Raw genomic sequence first — 21,900 nt, 5'->3', positions numbered from 1 at the left:
ATAATCGGTTAAAACACGCTTAACTTGTAGTTTATGCAAAAATACAAAAACCAAACAAAATAAAATTGCTAACAATATTCCAAAATAGAAAAACCTTCAAAATATTCATTAAAGATGTGAGCATTGATTTTATTGGAATCGAAGCAGTTAGAAATGAAATGACGATTTACATTATATATCTATCTAAAAATATATATATATATATTCTAGGAGGAAACACACTTCAAAGTATTTGAAAATAATTATACAATATAGTTAAAAAATTCTATAAAAATTATATATATGTATGTATACACCCTGCCTCCCTTATTATGTACGCTATTTGTACCACCTTGGAAGCATAAACACAACAAAACGTGACAAAACTCAATTTAATTGGATATAAAAGGCAACAGGCACAAAGAAACACAAAAAAGAAAAACCATAAAAAAATGAAATAAAAAATAAAAATTAATTAAACATTACACCAACAATTTGTGTTTTTATGATCTACTTAAATATTATACAGCTGACATAAATAATTACTTACCACAACTTGATAATTATTAAAACTGCGAGACGATCTTATTTTTATTCCAAACTACTTTATATTATTTATTTGCCGAAAAAGTGTTTCAAGAACTGTGAGCACATAATTTGAGTCTGGAGCTATATTTGGTTAAACAAATGAGGAAATGGGAGTTTTTAGTTTCTTTTTGTTTCAAATCAGATTTTCAATTTTAATTGTCTTGATTTATGAAAAAAACACCAACAAAACTTCAAATCAACAGTTAAAAATCCTAAAACCAAAACTTATAAATGCCTGCAATATGAATTTTTTAAACATTAAAAAAATACAAAATATTTATTTGTCGGAAACTTTATTTCATTTTAAAAGATATTACACTTAGGTTTTTTTCTCGAAAGTTTTTAAAGTATATAGAAATGGTTTGAAATACGTGTACGTAATTAGATAGATCTTAATACTTTTCTTTGTTTTTACTACAGTATTACACACGTTTGTCCGACAAATGAGTTTATGTTATCAATTTTAAGATTAATTGTTATATATGTTTTATATAGTTTGTAAATTGTTTATGATAGGCTTGGGCAAAACTGAATTCTCCGTCGCGTATGGGAAACGTTAAACTGGGTTGAAGGGTTAATTAAAAACAAAAGTTCCGGAGTAGGTGAAGGAGGGTTTCTTGACCATAGCTTCAATAACCATATATTCCCCAAACAGGAATATATTGTATGTATGTGCCTCCGGGTTTGTGGATGGGAAGAGGGGGGATTGCTGATGGTTCATGAAGGGGGGTTCAATTAGAAACGCGCTCTACCATATGCGCTTAATGAAGGGATACATACGATGCGCCGCACTCGAAACGAGGCTCCGGGTTTGAAATGATCCGTAAACGCCTTCTGGCTAAACTCGGGAGGGTTCTTAAATGTTTCTTTTTTGTGTTTTTTTTTTTTAAGCTTGGATCATGAAATTTTTCAATTAGATATTTTTTTGCTTGATTTTTTTTCATTTTTTTTTCTTTGTTTATCCTTGGCCATTTATCCGTATAAGTTAGCTGAGAGTCGTCGTCGTTTGAGTTGAAAGTAAACGATTTGATTTTAGATTTTTTTCTTTTTTAGTTTTCTGGGTTTTTTTTCTGTCTAACACAACAAGCAAACTCCACGCAATGCTGCCGCATGAGCCGGACCCCATTGTACAATAGTTGTTGCAGCGGTTGTTGTTGCTGCTGCTGCTGCTCTAGATGCTGCTGCTGGGTTGGATTTCTTTTGAAGCAACAACAACAACAATTTACAAACAACAAACAACAATCAACAACAACAACAACATAGAAGCTAACAACCTGCTGCTGCTGCTGCTGCTGTTTATTTTGTTTGTTTTTTTTTTTTAGTTTTTTTTTTTTTTTTTTTTTTTTTGTTGGTCTTGTTTGATTGCCGTTTTTGTTGCCCCCGCTGGGCCGCGTCTGAGAGAAACTTTTCGTTAACTTGGAACTCCATGTCGTTTTGTTGTGGTTGTACAGTGAACACACGCTTTGCACATCCTCTTGCATTTATAAATTTGCATCTGCTGTTTGCCATGCATTTGCCACCTAGCGTCCGCTACGGCTCACTCATTTTTTGTTGGCCTTAAATTTGGCATAGAAGCTCTGGATTTGGGCATAGCGCACGGGTATCGAATCGAGTATGCCCGTATAGCTGAAATTCTGCTGTTGGCGATTCTTCTCGTGCAGATTATCGCCGGACAAATAGGTAACCACATTCTTTTGCAGCTCGCTGACATGCGGATCGGCATGATTGGCCACCAGATGGTTGCAGAACTGGGCGATTTGTAGGAAAACCGAGGCATCGCGATCTATTTTAAAGATACAAACGACAATTAGCAAACAAATCCAAACTTTATGAAACTCCCGCCCTTATTCCTCACTCACCCATTTTGCGAGATATCTTGAGCAGCGACAGGGGCTGGCTCTCATTGTCGCGCTGGGCGCGCAGATGGCGATTGCCATGCTTGAACTCCTGTTCCAACCAACGTATGACATGGCGCACATTCTCGCTGCGCTTCTTAAGCTCATCCAGCTCATTGAGCACTAGAGGAATAGAATAACATGGATTAGCTGCTGCTTCATGGAGATACCAACAATAAGCCGTCACTCACCAGCATTGGGTATGAGCACAATGCACTTTTTGGTTCTGACCAGCGATTTTACAATGCCATTGTATTCGGTTAGGGCCTTGGCATCCACGACGACAAATGGCGACATGACCACGTGGGTGGTGCTGTCTCGCAGTTCCTCCTCCAACGCTTCCACCTCGTTCTGCAGCCAAAGTTTGCCCATTATTTCGCATTTTTTTGTCTTGGCCTCGGAACGTTCCTCATCGGCGCCGCTGCTCGACTGCAAATTGAGCTTCTCGATGACACTGTTCGTGGTGGTCGAGGCGGAGGCCGAGGTGCCGCCCGCTACGGAGGTTCCCGTGGCGCTGGCTATAACAGCAGCTGCCTTTTCCGCATTGCGATTGCGCAAGTAGCCCTTGCGTGGCAGCTTGCGGCACTCCTCAACTGTGTCCTTCTCCTCGTTGCTGGTATAGCTCTTACGTACGATGCCGTTTTTGCGATCCGAGTAGCGACGGGTGCGTCCCTCGTTCCGCTTGCGGGTGGTCTTCGGTGCCGTACGACGTTCGCGTCGACGCGAGCACCCACCCTTCTTCTCCTCGCGCTTTTTCTTCTGGTTCTCGGTGAAGCGACGGGTCTTCACACAGAAGCGATAATTGAATTTTTTCTGCTTGCAAATGAAGAAACCAAAATCGACCATCTTGAAGATGCGCAATATGGACTCCTCCTGGGGCGTAACACGCTCCCTGATTATAGTCTCCCAGTCTAGGGTGATTTGTGTGCTCTGGAATATGTCAAAGTTCTTGAAGGCGAAATCTTCGCTCAGAGGCACATTGGCCCGCACATCGAACAGCTCGACCAGAGCTTCGCGCACATTGCTGGTAGTCAGCAGCTCCCGCTCAAAGTAAACCTTTCGGGTGAATACATCGATATTGCAGTAGTTCAACAGCTTCATAATCTTGTGCACGAACTCCGGATTGGAATGATAGCAGCCAATAAGGATCTCTGGATTGATGCGCAGCCAGTCGAATAGCATCTTCAGGGCACGTATAGTCGGCTCATTATGCAGGCAATCGATTATAATATTCGGATTAATCTTTGTGTACTTGTTGCGATAGACAAGTTTCTTTGGGGGCTCCGTCATGCTAACAGGTGGCACATTTGTGTCGCCGACCATGTTGGCCGTGGGCAAGTCAGCGGCAGCTGCTTTGGTATCCTCAGCGCTTTTGAAGTTCAACTGCAGCACTTCGAAGCTGCGCAGCAATTCCTCCGAGTCGGCCTCCTGCGAATTGGGTCGACGCTCCAGATCTTCGGGATAGATGAGACGCTCCTCCTCAATGACCACATCCTCGCTGTCTGAGTAGACACGGGCGCCGGCCGGCTGACGTGCTGAGCGCTCCTTTTTGACATATTCAGCTGTAAGCGGTTTTTAAAGTATCGTTAAGAAGTGTCAATAAAAAATATGTATATTATTATGAAGTTTTTCAGGTGTATGTAATAATTCGAAGACCTCTCCGATCCGGGGTAGTATGATTAACATTTACCGCTGAAACGTCCGCCGATTTGGTACTTCTCCAATTTATATATGTCCAACATATGGAAGGAGACGCAGTACATATATCGGAACCGGCTAGATCGGACCACTATATCATATAGCTGACGATCAGTCGAAATTACGATTCCTGGATGAACAACTTTTTTTTCAAGATATCTTAAGCATGCTCGGCATTAACTATATGCTTCTTAGATATGTATTATAAAATATAGAATACAAAATGCGTATAATTTATTGCATTTCTGCTATGTAGTTGCAGAGGAACGCTAATTTCAAGCACTGCCAATTTCAACACGATCGGACAACAAACACAAATCTTCCTCTTCCTCCTCGTTCTTCTATAAGAACGAATTGTCCATTGTGACTGGGGAAAGAATTAGATCCTTAAATTATTTTTAAGTTCTTGTACAGGGTATACGCTAGTCGACTTCCTAACCTCAGTGTCCCTCTTGGCATTATTGACTCACCTGCTGGCGTTTCATCGGGCTCACCGGCGTCAATGTCACTGAAATCTGTATCGAAATTGGAGCTTAAATCTGTGTAGTCCTCCTCGTCGCTGTAAAAGTCCGTGTCCATGTCGCTCTCGCTGTCATAGCAGGAGCTGTCGTCCGATTGGGCAATCTTGCGACGACGTCGACGCAGACGCATGCCACGGCGCTTGCTCTTGCAGGAGAGCGGGGTCTTCAGATCGCTCTCCTTGGCCTCATCGCTGGAACGCGTGGAGATGGGCTCGGTGCCGCCCAATTTGTCTGTGTCGGCTGCCTCCTGTGTCTTGGCGCAACCCTCATCCGCCGAGTGCTGGCTGTCCCGTGAATCTGAGCTGCAATCCTTTAGTGAATGCGGACGAGCCATCAATTTCTTATCCTTGCGTTCGCATTCGCCCACGGCGGCCAGCCAGTTTTTGTACTCGTTGCGCGACTTACGGACCGTGGTATCAAACTCTTGGAATCGCTGCTCGTACGCCGCCTGGAAACATTCATTGTCTGCGGCGCGTGCTAAAATCGTTTGCTCTATGTTAACAATACAGGCATCCATCAGATCCGAGCAGGCGGCCACCAGGAAGGCGTGCAGGGAATACACCTTGGGGGAATTAATCATCTTCAGCTTGGACAGGCAAAAGAATAATATGGAGATTATCTTGAAAATGCTTGGCTCGGGCACGCGCAGCTGTTGGGCGCACAGAATCTTCCGCAAATCGATGAGCACGCAGTGGCAAAGAGAATTAAAATCGGGCACCTCCTTGTCAAAGAAAAAGATGTCAACAATTAGATAAAAGCGTGCAAAGAAATCCTCAATGTTGAATTCCAATTTAGCTGGATCCATTTGCTCTAGATATTCCGTGTGCTTGGCGAACAGTTTATTCAAATTGTTTTCACTCAGCTCGAAGGGTATAATGCACACCAGCGAGTACAAATAGTGATAGGTCGAGTCCAGATCATAATTCTGACCATAGTACAGGGTGCCCAGCTGATTTTGGGCCATGCCAATAGCTGGATTTAGCTTAAAGGCCTCCAGATAATACTTGGCCACCTGCTCCTTGCTGATGCTCAGGCTTAGCTGGCTGTCAATGCGAAAGTCCAGAAAATAGCGATGCAAATCTCCCAAGCTCAAGAGCGACGAGTGTATGGTGTCCAGTGCAAAGGACACCGCCTCCAGGCTCTTATCGACAGCGGCCTGGGATGGTTCCAGTTCCTTGTCGGCTGCCGTATCGCTTATATAGTCGCTGATGTAGCCCTCACTTATAATGGAAAAATCAATTAAATATTTCAAGTCCAGATCGTATATCTCCTCCATTTTGGCCGAGAGACGCTTGTAGTTGAAGATGCCAGCGCAAAGAAAACGTTCCAGCTTCTGCATGTGCTCCGCATCGATGCCCTGCTTATGCGAATGCTTCTTCACAAAGGCAATGAATTCATAGTAGCCGCGGCGCCACATTACTTCGCGCACCTTTTTGCCCACCGATTGATAGTCCTGGATGTGTGTGATAAGAATGAGTCATATAACATTTAGTATCATTTGAATAGCTTAGTAACCTCATATTTCACAATATTGTTTCATATTTTAAATGGCCTTTCGTCTTGATAAAGTGTGCATATTCCACATATGATTAGTTATATCAAATAATGAATTATATTTATAAGAGTGTATCATGATTTTTTACCTGAGACGAATATGGAATAAAATTATTTTATTTTATGTTTCTGTAAAATATACGTGGCCGAATACATTTGTTCTAGTTGTTTGTTTTTAAGGTTATTTTGTTCTACTTCTTCCAGAAATATTTTTTTTAAATGTTTATTTGTTGTTTTTTTTTTTTATTTTTTTTTTTTGTGGATTTTTCGTACTTATTTACATGAAGTATTTATATACATTATACATATATATATATATATATATATATATACGTACGACACGAATCGCAAAGTACTTTATGCTAATTCCATCTACTTGCTAAAGAGTTGTGAATAGAAGGCTTTATACGAGAAAGAGAAGGCTCCAAGCAGAAAAAAATGAACAATAAAATAATCATTTTACGTTTTTGGGAAGTACCAATATTACCTATTATTGTGCAATAGCTATCTTTAGACGACAAGAAATTATATATATACTTTGTTTAAATAGAATTTATAAAACACATAAAAATTCTACTTAAACAAAATATAAATATATTATATAAAATTATTCTTTCGTCCTTGTTTACCCAATTTGCTGTTTACTAAAATCTATATATTGTAAATAATTATAAATACCTTGAATATAATTTAATCTATATATATTGTAAATAATTATAAATACCTTGAATATAATTTGCTTGCACAGCTGCACAAGATTAGCGCGTTTCTCTTCGATATCGTGCTGGAATAGTTGTCCAACATTTTGTACATTTCGCTTGGCATCGTCCAGCTGCTTGGAGACGGTGTATAAGGCGCTGTAAGAATCATGTATAGGAATTTTTGTTGTTGTTCTCACATATGTGTATAGATAGTTTACCGATATAAATCCTTAACCTCCTGGCTGAGCGCTGTGTTACCGTTATTCGATTGAATGCCATTGTTGTTGTTGCTGATGCCGATGCCGCAGAGCGTGGCGTCTAAATTGCGGCAGCGATTTTTGTTATTGCTGCTGCTGCCGCAGCCGCCGCCAGTGTCGACGGCGCACTCACTGGATGCATTTGAGCCGCCGGAACTAAGTGTTGACTCCATGGTCAAAGTGTGAGACACTGGAATAAATGCAAACAAACATGCGCGCGCACACAAACACACACACACACACACAAGCGAATGAATAAACGACAATAACAAAGCAACAAGCGTTGAGAACTGTGCAGCTGTTTCTCGAAGCTGTTTTTTCTTTTAGTTTGGGGTTTTTTTTAGCTGCTGACGAATATTATTTGCACAAAAATTTGCAGCTTCATATGTTTTTATGGTGTTACTTTTGTTTTTACTTAAATGCTGAAGCTGACACACAAACGCACATACACATACACATGTACGCACTCGCGCATATGTATGCATGTATTGCGTATTGAATAATCAATTAAACTGCGCCTGGCTGCTTCTGCTGCTGCGCTGTCGCAGCGCTGTTGCTGCTCTGGCATTTTCTATGCAAAAAGACACTTTACCACTGCTTGCGAAATATATTTTTGCACTTTCACGCACTTGGTGTTGTTGATATAATTGCATGCGCTGCTGCTGATTTCTTGCAGATAATTGTTTAAAGAGCATGATTTTTCATTACCTTTATCAGTTTTATATTGTTTTTACACTGTACACAGTTCACGTTTTGCGTTGCTTTTCCCTTCTTTGTTAACAACAAAGTGGCGCATGCACGTTCAGACTTTGCTCATGCGGGGCGCTTTCGTTCACGAACTGGTTCACAGCTGGCCTGTGTTGTGTTTATTGTGTAGCTTGTCTTGTTTCACATATACAGTGTGTTTATGAGCAATTTATTTTGAATATGTCAACGCACACTTTATTTGAGATCGCTGCTGAGCATTTAACATACCTAAATTGTACTGCAATATGTCATGCAAATTACACGTGTAACCATGGCGTACGTGCGCAAGGCAGGGTTGATACTCGTAATGCACGCGTTCACTTTATATCGATAGCCTACGCACTGTTGTTATCGATAGCTAAGAGCAGCTGGAAGACGCGCGCGCTTTTCAAAATGTGTGAGCAGTGACTAAATATTTGCCGTTAAGATTTAAAACATAACAAAACTGAAGTAAAACAAATGTGTAACTGTGTTAAATGTCTTAGATAAATTAAATAAGTATGCAAAGTGCTGCTCAATGAGCAGACAGTATGAATTTGGTAGAATTTAACATTGCTTAGGCAGAAAAATTTTCTTTTGTTTGTTTATTGGTTATGTGCACAAAAACTTATCACCTTTCATCGTTTTTGCTCAATCAATATGCAAAAGAAGTGTGTCAGGCATATTAATGAGCGTGAAAACAGCTTAGCTCCGTATCCAAACATTTCTGCCTACCCAGCTTAACTTATAAATAACTATTGAATCGGATTTTATTATTTTATCTGACAGCTGAACTGCGACTGCGTCAAAGCGAGCAACGATTAGACGTCGGTCACGTCTCGCTAGCCTCTCCATATCGCTAGACCGAGAGTACGAGAGATCGAGAACCTCGAACACCGAACACCGAACCTCTATAAAACTCACGCATTGGCATTCAAACATTTTCAGTTTCCATTCGCGTGCGAGACGCTCAAGTTCGTTGCGGTTCGATCGGCTTTATAATCGGAATTTATCATTTATATGTAAGTTGCTATTTGTTGTACTTCTATTTTTATATTGTATGGTATTGTAAGTTTAATACGGAGACCCTAGCCAGTCCATATATTCTTGACGAGTCTAGCTTGTTTCTATGTAAATTAATTGCCAGATCAAAATACTATATAAAAAAGGTTAGGCTCAATATATAAGCCAATCTTGGCACTAAATCCTATCCAAGTTAGACTAGTATATTATATAGCTTTAGTAGGAACAAAATTTATGGCATAGATAAAAACTGTTAAGTTATTAACTATATCGTACATATGATATTTCTCTGCTAGGGTATTTAGCTATCGGCGTGTCGCAACAAGTTTTTCGCTTTTGTTTTGCTTTAAGAACTTGAAACGAGTCATTGCACTGGCTTTAATCAATTTTAGACTTAATTAATTTGTTTTTAGTTAAACAGTTTCAATTATCTATTGTCTGTGCTTCGCTTAAATGACTTGACATTCGATTTTTTAATTACTAAGCCATTATTTTTTTATATACCCATAAATACGTATTATCTGTAGATAATACTTGTAGCTACAATTTGTCTCAGCTATTTCACTTTCCATCGTAATCCGCTCAGAATCTTATCTACATTTTCCAGCAATATCGCGCTTTCATAAATAGTTTAAAGACCCAACCGGTAGTGGGAATAGCTTATCAGCGTCTGTTTATGATGCTTCCATATACATAGATATATATATAGATATATACCATATACATAGATATATATATAGATATATACCATATACATATGGTATATATGCTGACACAGAGAAATCCGTCGTCTTGTCTAGTTGAGCGCTGATCAAATATTTAAAATTCATGTATTTCAAATAGTTTTATCAAAACATTCAACAATGTGTAAACATCTGTAATTTTCCAGGAAACTTTGTTGACCGTTTGACTCGCCTGATTATCAATGTATATATTTATTTATGACTGACTGATTGATTGCATGACTGATTGATAGAGATTATAACTGGGTAAACGCATTTTGTACAGTAATTATCTCTTATGCCGTTAGTCAACACTTTGAAGGGGTGTTAAAGGTTGTAGGGTTGGATAGTTGGTAAATAACATTTGTGAAAATTGATTGAAGAAGTGTCTTTTATTTTTCGGAATATGCACTTACGCTGCTTGAAAAATGCTAAGTGAAGCTAACATGTGCGAAAGTTCAATTTACGTCAGATCGACATTTCGCAGCTCTATGTAAACAATAATTTAAGCAGATTTAATTACAAGCACTTTGACCGCACAAAGCCGAACAATACTTGCTATACAAGCTTTCCCCAACTTTATTCTTTTATTTTTTTTTTTAGTTTATTCTTACTTCAGTTATATTAGAAATATAATTTATGCCAGTTGTGCATTCAAATCAAAGGTTTGATCATAAATCTGGCAAAAACCCTAAAAAACTTATAAAATTGCATTATGGAGTGAATAATTTGAGATTTATTTTATTTCAAATTAGTATTTAAGCTGTAAAATTTAGTTCTGTTCTTAAAATTGGGTGTTTTTTTTTTTTTTTTGCAACCTAATAATATATTTTTATAATTAAAATTTTTAATACTTTCCAGCAGGCCAAACGAGTATTGCTTTGTTTATTTATTTCAATATCTGGTAGCACAACTTGAGGTATACAGAAATATCTGCCATCATTTTTGCTCTCTTGCTGAATTGATTTTGATTTCTATCAATAATTCAAAGAGCACAGATAACAATAACTTGAAATTAGCCACTCGTTTTTAATGTGCTAAGACCACAGAGCAAATCTTATCGGCAAAAATACTAGACTATAATTGCGCAATGTATTAGCTGCTTATCTAGAAATTATCGTCCAGTATTAACCAGAAATATGAGCAATAGATGATTGTGCAACTACTGCAAAAGTGCTCTTTAATATACGTCTATTCACTCAGGGTATAAAAATATCAAAACCAGGAAAAATCCAGCTCAAAACCGATCACAATAGATATTTCCGAAACTAAATATCGGAAATTGTGGAAACAAAACTGAGTACAGCTTTAGAGAACTTAAGAAACAGATGGGTTCGATGAAAGCAAAAATATAAACAATATTTTTTACTGGACAAACACATATAGGCTGACCGGGGTCAGGGTCAAAAGTAGGCGACATCTTAATCAATTAAGCTGAGACACTTTCTTCTTCTGCCCCAACCCCCCGCCCAGCCCAAAAATAGTAGATAGACAATCGCTTTGGCTATAGACACACGATCAGCGTCAGCCTTGTGGGTTCTCTCAATTCAAATAAATTAATGGCCTGATCTAAATTCGAAAAAAAAAAATAATTTTGCTTTCTACTTGCAGCGAAGAATTTTGGAAATATGAAGCTGCTGTTGGTAGCCCTGTTGGCTACGCTGGCGGTACGTTTACCAACACTGACAAAAACGAAATTAGTGTTATTTAGCGTTATTAACAAATAAATATTTTTAGCTAACGCAAGCCCTGGTCAAGGAGGAGATACAGGCTAAAGAGTATTTGGAGAATCTTAACAAGGAGCTGGCCAAGCGCACCAATGTAGAAACAGAGGCCTCTTGGGCATACGGCTCCAATATCAATGATGAGAACGAAAAGAAGAAGAACGAGGTATCCGCCGAATTGGCCAAGTTCATGAAGGAGGTATCCGTCGATATACAAAAATTTAATTGGCGGAGCTATCAGAGCGACGACCTGAAACGTCAATTCAAAGCGCTCTCCAAACTGGGCTATGCCGCTCTGCCCGAGGCAGACTATGCTGAGTTCTTGGAGACGGTCTCCGCCATGGAGTCCAATTTTGCCAAAGTGAAGGTGTGCGATTACAAGAATAGTAGCAAATGTGATTTGGCACTCGAACCAGAAATCGAAGAGGTCATCACCAAGAGTCGCGATCACGAGGAACTCAAGTACTATTGGACACAGTTTTATGATAAGGCCGGTACCGCGGTGCGACCCCAATTTGAGCGTTACGTAGAGCTGAATACCAAGGCGGCCAAGCTGAATAGTAAGTGTGTTTAGCTAGTCAAGTATCATTGCTGCACCATTTATTGCTCTAAAGTCAATCCGTCTTCAAGCGAATTTCCATGCATAATCCATGCATAATCTTCTTTCGCAACCCTGAACCGATTGCAAGTGGGTATCCCCTAGTCGGGCATTCTCGACTGACACTCAGTATTTGGTTCATCTGAAAAATCAATGTTCCTTATTTGTTTTTCTAATTTAAACTAGACCCTAACCTAATCAATATGCTTATTTTAACAATTACCTGATTTATTCTTAATCTATTCATTTTTTTTAAATGTATCCTTGTTGCATTCCCTGTCGTATTTGAATTGATTTTTTATTCTTACTCTAATTTAATTTAATTCTTGACAGACTTCACCTCAGGCGCTGAGCTCTGGCTGGATGAATACGAGGATGACACGTTCGAGCAGCAGCTGGAAGATATCTTCTCCGAAATTCGTCCGCTCTATGAGCAAATCCATGGCTATGTGCGTTATCGTTTGAGGAAACATTATGGCGATGAGGTTGTGCCGGAGAAGGGACCGTTGCCCATGCACCTGCTGGGCAATATGTGGGCGCAGCAGTGGTCCGATATTGCGGATCTTGTCTCACCGTTCCCGGACAAGCCGCTGGTTGATGTCTCCGCGGAGATGGTCAAGCAGGGCTATACGCCATTGAAAATGTTCCAAATGGGCGATGATTTCTTTACCTCCATGAATCTGACCAAGTTGCCACAGTAAGTTGACCACCTGCACTGATACTTGATACTTATACAAGTTGAGTGCTCTCTCCCTTTTACAGAGAGTTCTGGGACAAGTCGATCATTGAGAAGCCCACAGATGGCCGAGATTTGGTCTGCCATGCCAGCGCCTGGGATTTCTATCTGCAAAATGATGTGCGCATTAAGCAATGCACCCAGGTGACCCAGAGTCAGCTGTTCACCGTGCACCATGAGCTGGGACATATCCAATACTTCCTGCAATACCAGCATTTGCCTTTTGTTTACCGCACTGGCGCTAATCCTGGTTTCCATGAGGCTGTTGGCGATGTTCTTTCCCTGTCGGTGTCCACGCCCAAACATCTTGAAAAGATTGGCCTGCTCAAGGACTTTGTACTTGATGAGGAGGCGCGCATCAACCAGCTCTTCCTGACAGCGCTCGATAAGATTGTTTTCCTGCCGTTTGCTTTCACAATGGACAAATACCGTTGGTCGCTTTTCCGCGGTCAAGTGGACAAATCCAACTGGAATTGTGCATTCTGGAAGCTGCGTGAGGAATACTCCGGCATTGAACCACCTGTGGTGCGCAGCGAGAAGGACTTTGATGCGCCCGCCAAATATCATGTTTCCGCGGATGTAGAGTATCTGAGGCGAGTGCTTCTTTGGATAGACTTAGATCTTTTTTTAATTGCCTCTTTCTTGAAAAACAGATACCTGGTCTCGTTCATCATTCAATTCCAATTCTACAAGTCCGCTTGTGTCAAGGCGGGCCAGTATGATGTCAACAATCCAGAGCTACCATTGGATAACTGCGATATCTATGGCAGCGCAGCCGCTGGCGCTGCTTTCCAGTAAGAACTACAAGAAATGGAATTGCATAACTGTTCTTAAATTACTTTGTTTATCAACAGTAACATGCTATCGCTGGGCGCCTCCAAGCCCTGGCCCGATGCACTGGAAGCCTTCAACGGAGAGCGCATCATGACCGGCAAGGCCATAGCCGAATATTTTGAGCCTCTGCGCGTCTGGCTGGAGGCGGAGAACATTAAAAATAATGTTCCCATCGGCTGGACAGCCTCCGATAGTACGTAGCTCGGACTTTGATATAGTTTAGCCATTTATTCAATATTTACCCATATTCTTCTCCTTCTACAGAATGTGTGTCCACCTGAATACGAGTGTCTCCCAACAATTTCTAAAGTTCTTTTGCTCCAAGTTCGTCGTAGCTTTGATAATGTGCAGTATTAAAAGCCATTTAAAAAACAAAACCCGTTGCTATTTATTGTTGTACTTGTTAAGTGGAGCACATTATAATTACAAATTGTGGCCAAGTCTGGTCAATGGTCCCATGTTGACCATGTTGTCAGTTGCCTACAAGAGCTACGCCTGTGCGGAACATTATTCAAAGTGTTCAAAATACGACTACGTGTTGAGAATTTTAGATAAACAAGCGAATACGAAAGTGGGGGAAATTACGGAAAGTGTGAAACAATGCTCCAAGGTCTCCTCATCTTGGTGAGTAATTGTGATTGAATTGGTTTACGATCGACCCGGCTTCCTGCCTTCAAGTTGTGTTCGTGGACCTGTTTTTTTGCGCGCATAAGATCAGATCTTGGGTGGTCGTATGGTTTTATAAATTAAGCTCAGATTAAGCTCAGCTGTCTTAGTTCAAAAACCGGTTTATGTAGAATATGTGTCGCGCTCAAGCTGGTCAAAATCGGTTTGTCACCTTGACCAGATAATCTGCAACCTTTGTGTGCAGTGTGAAAAATTTCTGGCTTATGGAGAAGAGGTATATTTGGGCTTTCTTCTATACCACTTGTCCTTCAGTTGGAATGGAAGATTTTTTTGTGAAAACTCCTTAGAGCATTTAAGACTTCAAAGTATGCCAGGATTTTTTATTGGTTAGGAAATAGACAATCTCTAGAGATGTTAAGTAGAAGAGACACGAAAATTTTTAAAGATGGAAGCAGACAGTTTCTATTGTGTAAATCTGCTTGATTATAATTGGGTTATAAGATAATGAATTTTTACTTATGTTTTAATGAGCCCAAGGGTGGATTATATTTCTTTCGTTCCAATGCGAGATTGTTGTTCCCTTTCTCTTGTGTCTGATCTCTCACTTATTTCTAGCTTTGTCTGGCTTTCACCCAAGCTTACCCCTCGCCTGATCCCAGCTTGGCTGCCTTTTTGAGCGATGTGAACCAGCAGCTATCCGTGATATACGATCAGGAACAGTTGGCTTTTCTTCAAAATGAGCTGCATGGACCTAACGACCTGGTTGCCCTGCTGCAGGCCGAGTTGGCCCACGAAAAGCTGCTTAAATACCTCGGAAGCATCAGCAAGCGCGTGGCCAAGTTCAAGCGTCTGCGCTTAGGTGATGCACTGCAGCGACGTCAGCTGCAGCGCATGCCACAGCTGGGCTATGAGGCACTCAGCGGCGCGGAGGTGGTTCAGATTTATGAGCTGGCCGCCAACATGAGCGACAGCTATCAGAATGTCCAGCTGTGTGCCTATAAGCAACCACTAAACTGCACACTGCGTCTCATACCGGATGTGCAGCGAGTGGTGCAGCAGAGTCGGAACCTGGAGGAGATTGAGTACTATTGGCTGGAGTGGCGACGCCGCACGGGCCTGGCCACACGCCAGCAGTTCGTCCACTTTATGGAACTGTACAAGAAGACGGCCAAGGCAAATGGCTTTAGTCAAGCTCAGGATTATTGGTTCCATCAGCTGGAGCTAAGCGGGCAGCAGGCGATGGGTCTGCTGAACGAATTGATGTCTAAGCTAGAACCACTTTTCCTGCAATTCCATGCACATGTGCGTGGTTCGTTGAGGAAGATGCATGGAGAGCAGCTGGTGCCCCATGGGCGAGCGTATCCGCAGCATTTGGCGGAGGTTTTTCTGGGCAATTCCTACAGAAGTGCAAGCGCCGATTGGTTTGTGGACATACCCTCACCGGAAGCGGGTTTGCCCAATATCACGGAGGCATTGCAGCGACGTGGTTTGAGCACCACACAGCGCGTTTTCTGGAATGTGGCGGAGTATTATCGTGGGTTGGGTCTAACTCAATTGGAGAGGTAAGTGGATTAGCTTATGCCAACCTACCTGGAGAGGTAAGTGGATTAGCTTACGCCAACTAAAGCTCTGTAAGAGGCAGAGAATGGTCTTTATTTAAAACTTAATTTACGGCCGATTATTCCTACACAAGATTTGAAGATATATGATACAGCGTTTGCAGCCTAGTTTCTTTAAAAAATCTGTTAAAAGTTATCTTCTTATCCTATGAAAGGTTAAGATATTACTTGACCCCGATATATATATTGCTAGCAAAATATAAGGAACTCTCAGAAGTTTCATCAAGACAGCTTTCAAATTGAGACACTTTTTTTTGCATGTAAGTTATATAGACTCAGTTCGGCAATCATGAATATATATTACTAGCGGGTATAGCCCAGCCTTGCTCGTGGCACTTCTGTTATTAAATTAATGGTCTCGAATAGCTTTAAAAAGGATTTTAAAACTGAGCGGACAGTAAACAAACTACTTTCATAAGAACGTTTTCCGTTCTTTTTGCCACTGTTTCGAGTGGAATTTTCCAAATCGCTGAAACACGTATTCATTATATTCTTATATAGAGCTTTAAAAATAAGTTTGATGCGAATCGGACACAGCTTAAAATTCTCAAAAAATTACTTTAAAATGCACTTTCCAAGAAAATGTGAAGCATGTCTCAAATGATTTTTCATATAGAGCTTTGAAAATGAATTTGAGCGCGAAACGTCACCCACCAAATCTGTGACCGCCATTTCCACCAAGGAGGAATACATTTTTGGAAAAGTGTGAAACATCCCTCAAATGAATTTGAACAAAAAACTTTGAAATTGAGTTTGAGGCCAACCGGATGGTAAACAACAAAGTTTCATACAAACGTTTTTAGCGTTTTTTCCATACTTGCGGGTGGAATTTCCCAAAACTCCGTCTTAACGTGCACCTTCATCACTTAAGGTAACTACAATGAAAATTTCAGATAGCTGGCTCTTACGGTTTGGGCTGTTCGTTGATCACCAATCAGTCAGTCAGTCAGTCAGGACAAAACAGTAATGTCTCCTTCAATGTGTTTCACTTTTAATAAAAAATATTATAATAAGCACTTCAAAGCAAGATAACTATTTCTTGTTAAACCTTACATATCGTATTTGTTTTAAAGTGGTTATCGCTCTTCAATGCGATTTTCATAAAGTCAAAAGAGCCTGTTTGTTCTGTTGAGTTTTAGTTCAGTCTTTAAAAGTGAGACGGCTCACAATATACTATCTCTTCTTTTAGTTCTCTCTGGACCAATGCCCAGCCTGTGGCCAGCCACAATGAGGACAGCTGCTGGCACAAGGCGTGGCGATTTTACACGCTGCCCACGAATAACTTCAGCTACTGCCCGCTATCCGATGAGGAGCGCTTTTTCAATATGTTTGAGGCACAGCTTGAGCTGCATTATTTTCGTGCCGCCGCAGCGCAACCAACGCTGTTGCGCGAAGAGCCGTTTCCCAATTTCATGAATGCGCTGGGCAAATCTTTCGCTCTGGCCGCCGCATCCCCGCGCTATCTGCGCAAGCTGGGCCTGCTGCGGGATGCCGAGTGGAGCGGCCTGCCCGCTCGTCTGAATCGATTATATTTGCAAGGTTTGCGTGTGGTTTTTCTGCTGCCCGTTTTCTACGTGCTGGATCGCTATCGAGTGGAGGTGCTCAGCGGGCACATCATGGCCGACGACAACGAAGCCTATTGGCGGCACACGGAGCGATATACAGGCGCTGTGCCGCCGCGCAGACGCAGCAACGAACACTTCGATGTGCCCGCCAAGCTGCTGCTGGAGGTGGATGATCAATATACCAGGTAGGTGGCTAGGGGAGATTTTCTTAGGTGGGCCAATATTAACTAAACCCAGTATTTTTCTTCTGCTTTACGATTATTGTTTGTTTTAATTAATCGATAACTCTCCGAATTTCGAAAATCCACCAATCTTGTTTATTTTAAATAATCGATAGCTCTCAGAATTTCAAAAATCGATCAAAGTTTATATTCGGCCTAAGTTATTTTTAAAGAATCTTGAGATTATTTATGACAGTTGAATAATAAATACAGAAGTTATTTATAAATGAAATATTCGTTAAAAAGCTCGAACCATCATGGCCTATATTTTAAAAATTTCACCCCATAAGCCTATTTAATTTTGTGTTTTTTTTTTACAGCCAATTCTTCAGCACCGTGCTGCAGTTTCAGCTCTATAAATACTTCTGCACCAGAACCGGTCAGTATGCGGAGGACTCTGCGAATAAACCGTTGGATCTGTGCGATCTTTCTGATCAGCGTGAGATAGGAACTATTTTGAAGCACACCATGTCCTTGGGCTCGTCGCTACACTACAAGGAGGTGCTGCAGCAGCTGCTGGGCACTGCCGAACTAAGCATGGATGGACTTTTGACCTATTTTAAGCCTCTGCAGGATTGGCTGACACAGCAAAATCGTGATAATGGTTTGGAAGTGGGTTGGTTACCAAATTAATGCATGCCTAAAAGTGTGCTTTGGTTTTGGCTAGATGTAAAAGTATGCAGTAAGAAAGTGTTTTAGTTTGACCTCGGAGTAGATCTTGTGAGAAGAGCCATGAGCTGAGCCATAAAAAAAATCTGCAAGCCTTGGCCATAACATAAAATATATAACAATAATATATATAAAACTTTACGAAGAAAAAAAATAACAAACTCCCCTTCACCAAACTATTTAATTTTCGAAATTAATTATTTATTAGCAGAAAATATATAAGCAAATTTCTACAGCTTTTTAAAATCTTTTCCTATTTAAATATACCCAAGCCTATATTTTCTTTTAAAAATTGTTTTCACCTTTTTAAGCTAGATATTGATAACCTTAGCTCTTGTGCTCTCTATAAAAGTAGATCCAAAGATTTGATTTACTTACGTACATGTTCTAGGTAAATGTACCTCGCACTTAAAACTGCTTAATTAACTTGAAAGTAAATTAAGTTTAGCTTATAAATAATACAATTAATTTGTGCATAAAGCGCAACAAAGGCTTTGTGCATGAAAAAAATGGACAGAAATACCGGAAAGAATCTAAAAAACAAGTGAAACAAAAAAACCCATAAGCGCGAGACTATAATTAAAATGCAATCCATTATGATGACTACCCAGACAGCTGATATTTAGAATAAAGTAAATAGTTAAAATAAATTGCTAGCTTAAAGATTATTCATACATATGCATAGTTCAATTAGTTACAGACACCTTAATGATAATTATTTTCCCACGCTTGCATTGGGGTGTCTCTAGAACTCTAGAGCTTATACTTTATAAGAGTACACGAAGTACTTTAGACGCGACCTTGACTTAAAGTACTCCAAAATAAATAACAAAAGTATTCTAGCGAGTGCTTAACTAAGTGATACCCTGTACTCAGCCCTTTTCTCATCAGCCCCTTCTTTCTTTTTGGACATTTATCGATTACCTGGCTGCAGCGAGAGTTATCGATAATTTGTACCCTGTACTTAGATCTGTTCTGCTCGGCCCTTCTTTCTTACTGGGCACTAAGATGGCATTTAAATGTGTGCATCAAAATATAAATGTGGGTATTTATCGATTTCCAAGCTGCAGGGGAGTTATCGATAACTACATTCCTCCCTCCTACATCAGCAATATTCGCTTTAGTACATTCCCTTATTTTCCACGAGTAAACGGTATTATAATAAAGCTGTAGATGTGTTCCAGACTTCAAATACATTAGCCCAAGCCACAGCACAGAGCTAGAACTAATTTGTATGAGCTCATATCCGCAGAGGGAAACGTGAGACGCAGCGAACCCAATCCCGAACTAATTACACTATGATTCATATATGCATATATGTGTATGCAAGTGTAGCTTACCTGTATATGTATTTGTATGCCAGTGGGGCAATCAAGGCATCAATCAGTCTTACTCATGTGTCCCCTCCAGTTAGCACCTTATGTTTAGTACTCTCTTCTCGCCTTATCTTCGCAATTGATCTACGCTGCATTCATTAATTACAACCCCCGCCCCGACGCTTGATGAGTCAAGACTTTGTTTGCATGCGGCTGGGTCAAGAGTGACATTCCTTGGGCGGGTGCGGTGCGGTCAATTAGCATTGCAGTTAAACGCATGCGGCAACACTGACTGCGGTTTCGGCGACACTAACCGCGACGTTAACGGCGACTGCGACCGCGACCGCAAACGTAAAAACAATTTTTAACAATTAATTGAATGCATTTTGTTATTTTATGCTTTGCTGTTTCGTTTTCTTATGTTACGCTTTAATGATTTGTTTTATCGTCGATAGTCGATAGCAACGTAAAGGTGAATGACGAAATGTTCCTTGCAGCCAGTGGGAAAGCTTGGTCACATTAATCAATTGATATGCTATTGGTAATTGTTATCGATGCTCGATAAATGTAATTGTCTTTCCCAATAGCTTCTTTGTGGTTGGTGTTGTTCATGTAGTGTAACTCGGTCACACTTGTGTGAAAAATGACGATTTGGGCGCCAGTTTTTTATAAAATTTCAATTCTAATATTATTAATATGGAAAACGTTTTTAAAAAGCAATATAAAGACATAGTGTATTCAAAAGAAGTTTGAACATTAAGGTTTGTACTATATACCTATTGCTGCTGAACCTACACCAACTACTGAGTGAGCATTGCATTGGCAGTCGCTCAAAATAAGCGACTCATTCATTTTATACCCTGAGCACTTTCTCACACTCGCTATAATTATGCGGTTAAACCTTTTTTTTGACTGATTAGTACTCGTATGTACATGCACACTCGTACATCGCACCCGCACCCTCCCTTATAATTGCGAACATGCATGCAAAAACATTTACATACAACTTACAAACACTCACACTTGCATACATACTCACTTGTTACCCATTGTTGTTCCCAAGCTTATGGCTGATTTGACGGTTGTTGTTGCTGTCGTTAACAATAACGTCGACAGCGACGTCAACGCTCAGTCAGCCGCAATGCTAATTGCGTTTATCTCACACAACATTTAGAAGCATCGCGAGTTGCGGCGACAGCGCCGCTGACTGCGACGCCGATTGCAACTGCGACGTCGCTTCGCTGAAAATTTAAATTCATTTTCGAGTCACAAGCAAAAAACAAAAATAAAAATAATAAAAAGTCGCAAAGTAATTTCGAAAAAAATTCTTACACTCAAGTCAGTAGAGTTTTAGACGCGTTACGTGACGATACGTGGGTGGACGGGCTCTGAAAATTTCTAAAAAACAGAAAGTGACCTGAAATTGTGTGAAAATATATAATATTGTGCGAAAATTCTATTGTGATCTTCGCTTGAAAGTTCACTTCAAGTGAAATTCTTTTACCATAATCTAATATCTTATTTGAATAGCTATTACATAACCTGTGCTGTGTGCGAAAAATAAGGGTTTCTTGCGTGATCAGCGAAAAACTCCTTTTTAAAACACATATATTTTATAAAATAAAAATATTTCTGGGCATCTCAAGTGAAGTAAAAGTTCTTAAAGTTTTCGTGTTTCTTCGCGTGTTCGGCAAAAATTTTAAAAAATATTTAAGAAACACAAAAAAAGGTATTTCTATTTGTGCGGTTTCTGAAAGTCAAGATACTCCTCGAGTGATCGGTAAAAACTTACTCGAACTTGAAATTTTAATATTGTCTTTGTATTAGAATCTGCGTGTTCAGCTTCTTCATATAGCCTCAGATCGTTTGCTCTATTTGAGCGTTAAAGATAATGTCATAAAGCTGTAATTAAAATTGTAAATTGCTTGTGAAAGATTTAATTAGCGGTGCGCGCTGACCTTGAGAGTGTTAAATATATAGATTTCGTTGCATGATAAACGAATATGTGGAATTGTATTTTTATCATATGCTCCACGCTATGGAGCCTGACTCGTGCTAGTCCACAACTTAATTTGCCTACACCGCAGCCGGAGATCTTCTACAATGGCTACACGCCCAATGTGGCCACAACTCCCGCCCAGCTGAGAGCAGATCGCGATCGTAGCCAGCGGTTTGGGCCGCCCTATACGGATGACGGGGCTGGAGGCAGCGGTAGCAATAGTGACGATGGACTGGACGACTTTAGGGTGAGTTTTACTGATTTTACTTCCTTCAAGAAGAACGGTGGCTAAAGCTTGTAGGTCTTGAATTAAATAACATACTCTAAC

The 21,900-nt window shown here is 40.3% G+C and overlaps 4 protein-coding genes across 6 annotated transcripts in view; 3 read left to right on the top strand and 1 right to left on the bottom strand.

Annotated features, from left to right (window-relative positions):
* Window positions 1-843: 843 nt before the first annotated feature.
* On the bottom strand, window positions 844-19,979 carry Smg5 (Smg5 nonsense mediated mRNA decay factor). Of its 3 annotated transcripts, none has more exons than XR_011416578.1 (7): window positions 7,155-7,383; window positions 6,960-7,092; window positions 4,631-6,134; window positions 2,654-4,024; window positions 2,427-2,585; window positions 1,348-2,350; window positions 844-1,276 (listed from the first exon to the last, which is right to left on the bottom strand). XR_011416578.1 is itself a non-coding variant. In XM_032433148.2 (7 exons), exons 2-7 carry the CDS (start codon window positions 7,364-7,366, stop codon window positions 2,109-2,111), a joined length of 3,621 nt encoding a protein of 1,206 aa, XP_032289039.1. In that variant the 5' UTR covers window positions 7,367-7,383; window positions 19,598-19,979; the 3' UTR covers window positions 844-2,108. The 3 variants fall into 3 exon arrangements, 2 of the variants coding, with proteins under 2 accessions (XP_032289039.1, XP_002057483.3); XM_032433148.2 differs by adding an exon at window positions 19,598-19,979 and having other exon boundaries at window positions 844-2,350; XM_002057447.4 differs by adding an exon at window positions 7,902-8,063 and having other exon boundaries at window positions 844-2,350.
* Ance (Angiotensin converting enzyme) lies at window positions 8,813-13,933 on the top strand. The gene is made up of 8 exons (XM_002057448.4): window positions 8,813-8,941; window positions 11,276-11,331; window positions 11,402-11,948; window positions 12,320-12,683; window positions 12,749-13,315; window positions 13,376-13,516; window positions 13,577-13,749; window positions 13,821-13,933. The coding sequence occupies exons 2-8, from the start codon at window positions 11,293-11,295 to the stop codon at window positions 13,835-13,837; spliced, it is 1,848 nt and encodes a 615-aa protein (XP_002057484.1). The 5' UTR covers window positions 8,813-8,941; window positions 11,276-11,292; the 3' UTR covers window positions 13,838-13,933.
* Window positions 14,052-18,523, top strand: Ance-2. The gene is made up of 4 exons (XM_002057449.3): window positions 14,052-14,180; window positions 14,799-15,745; window positions 16,992-17,552; window positions 17,909-18,523. Exons 1-4 carry the CDS (start codon window positions 14,157-14,159, stop codon window positions 18,219-18,221), a joined length of 1,845 nt encoding a protein of 614 aa, XP_002057485.1. The 5' UTR covers window positions 14,052-14,156; the 3' UTR covers window positions 18,222-18,523.
* Window positions 19,980-20,899: 920 nt separating the features above from the next.
* Window positions 20,900-21,900, top strand: part of Ance-3 (angiotensin-converting enzyme Ance-3) — a 63,519-nt gene continuing 62,518 nt past the window's right edge. The window contains exon 1 of the mRNA XM_002057450.4: window positions 20,900-21,819. Within this exon, the coding sequence (XP_002057486.1) occupies window positions 21,577-21,819 (243 nt within the window). The 5' untranslated portion in view covers window positions 20,900-21,576. The remainder of the gene's footprint in view (window positions 21,820-21,900) is intronic.

The sequence above is a fragment of the Drosophila virilis genome, chromosome 4, assembly GCF_030788295.1.
Source record: "Drosophila virilis strain 15010-1051.87 chromosome 4, Dvir_AGI_RSII-ME, whole genome shotgun sequence".
Classification (NCBI taxonomy): domain Eukaryota; kingdom Metazoa; phylum Arthropoda; class Insecta; order Diptera; family Drosophilidae; genus Drosophila; species Drosophila virilis.
This window is presented reverse-complemented; position numbering and strand designations above follow the sequence as displayed.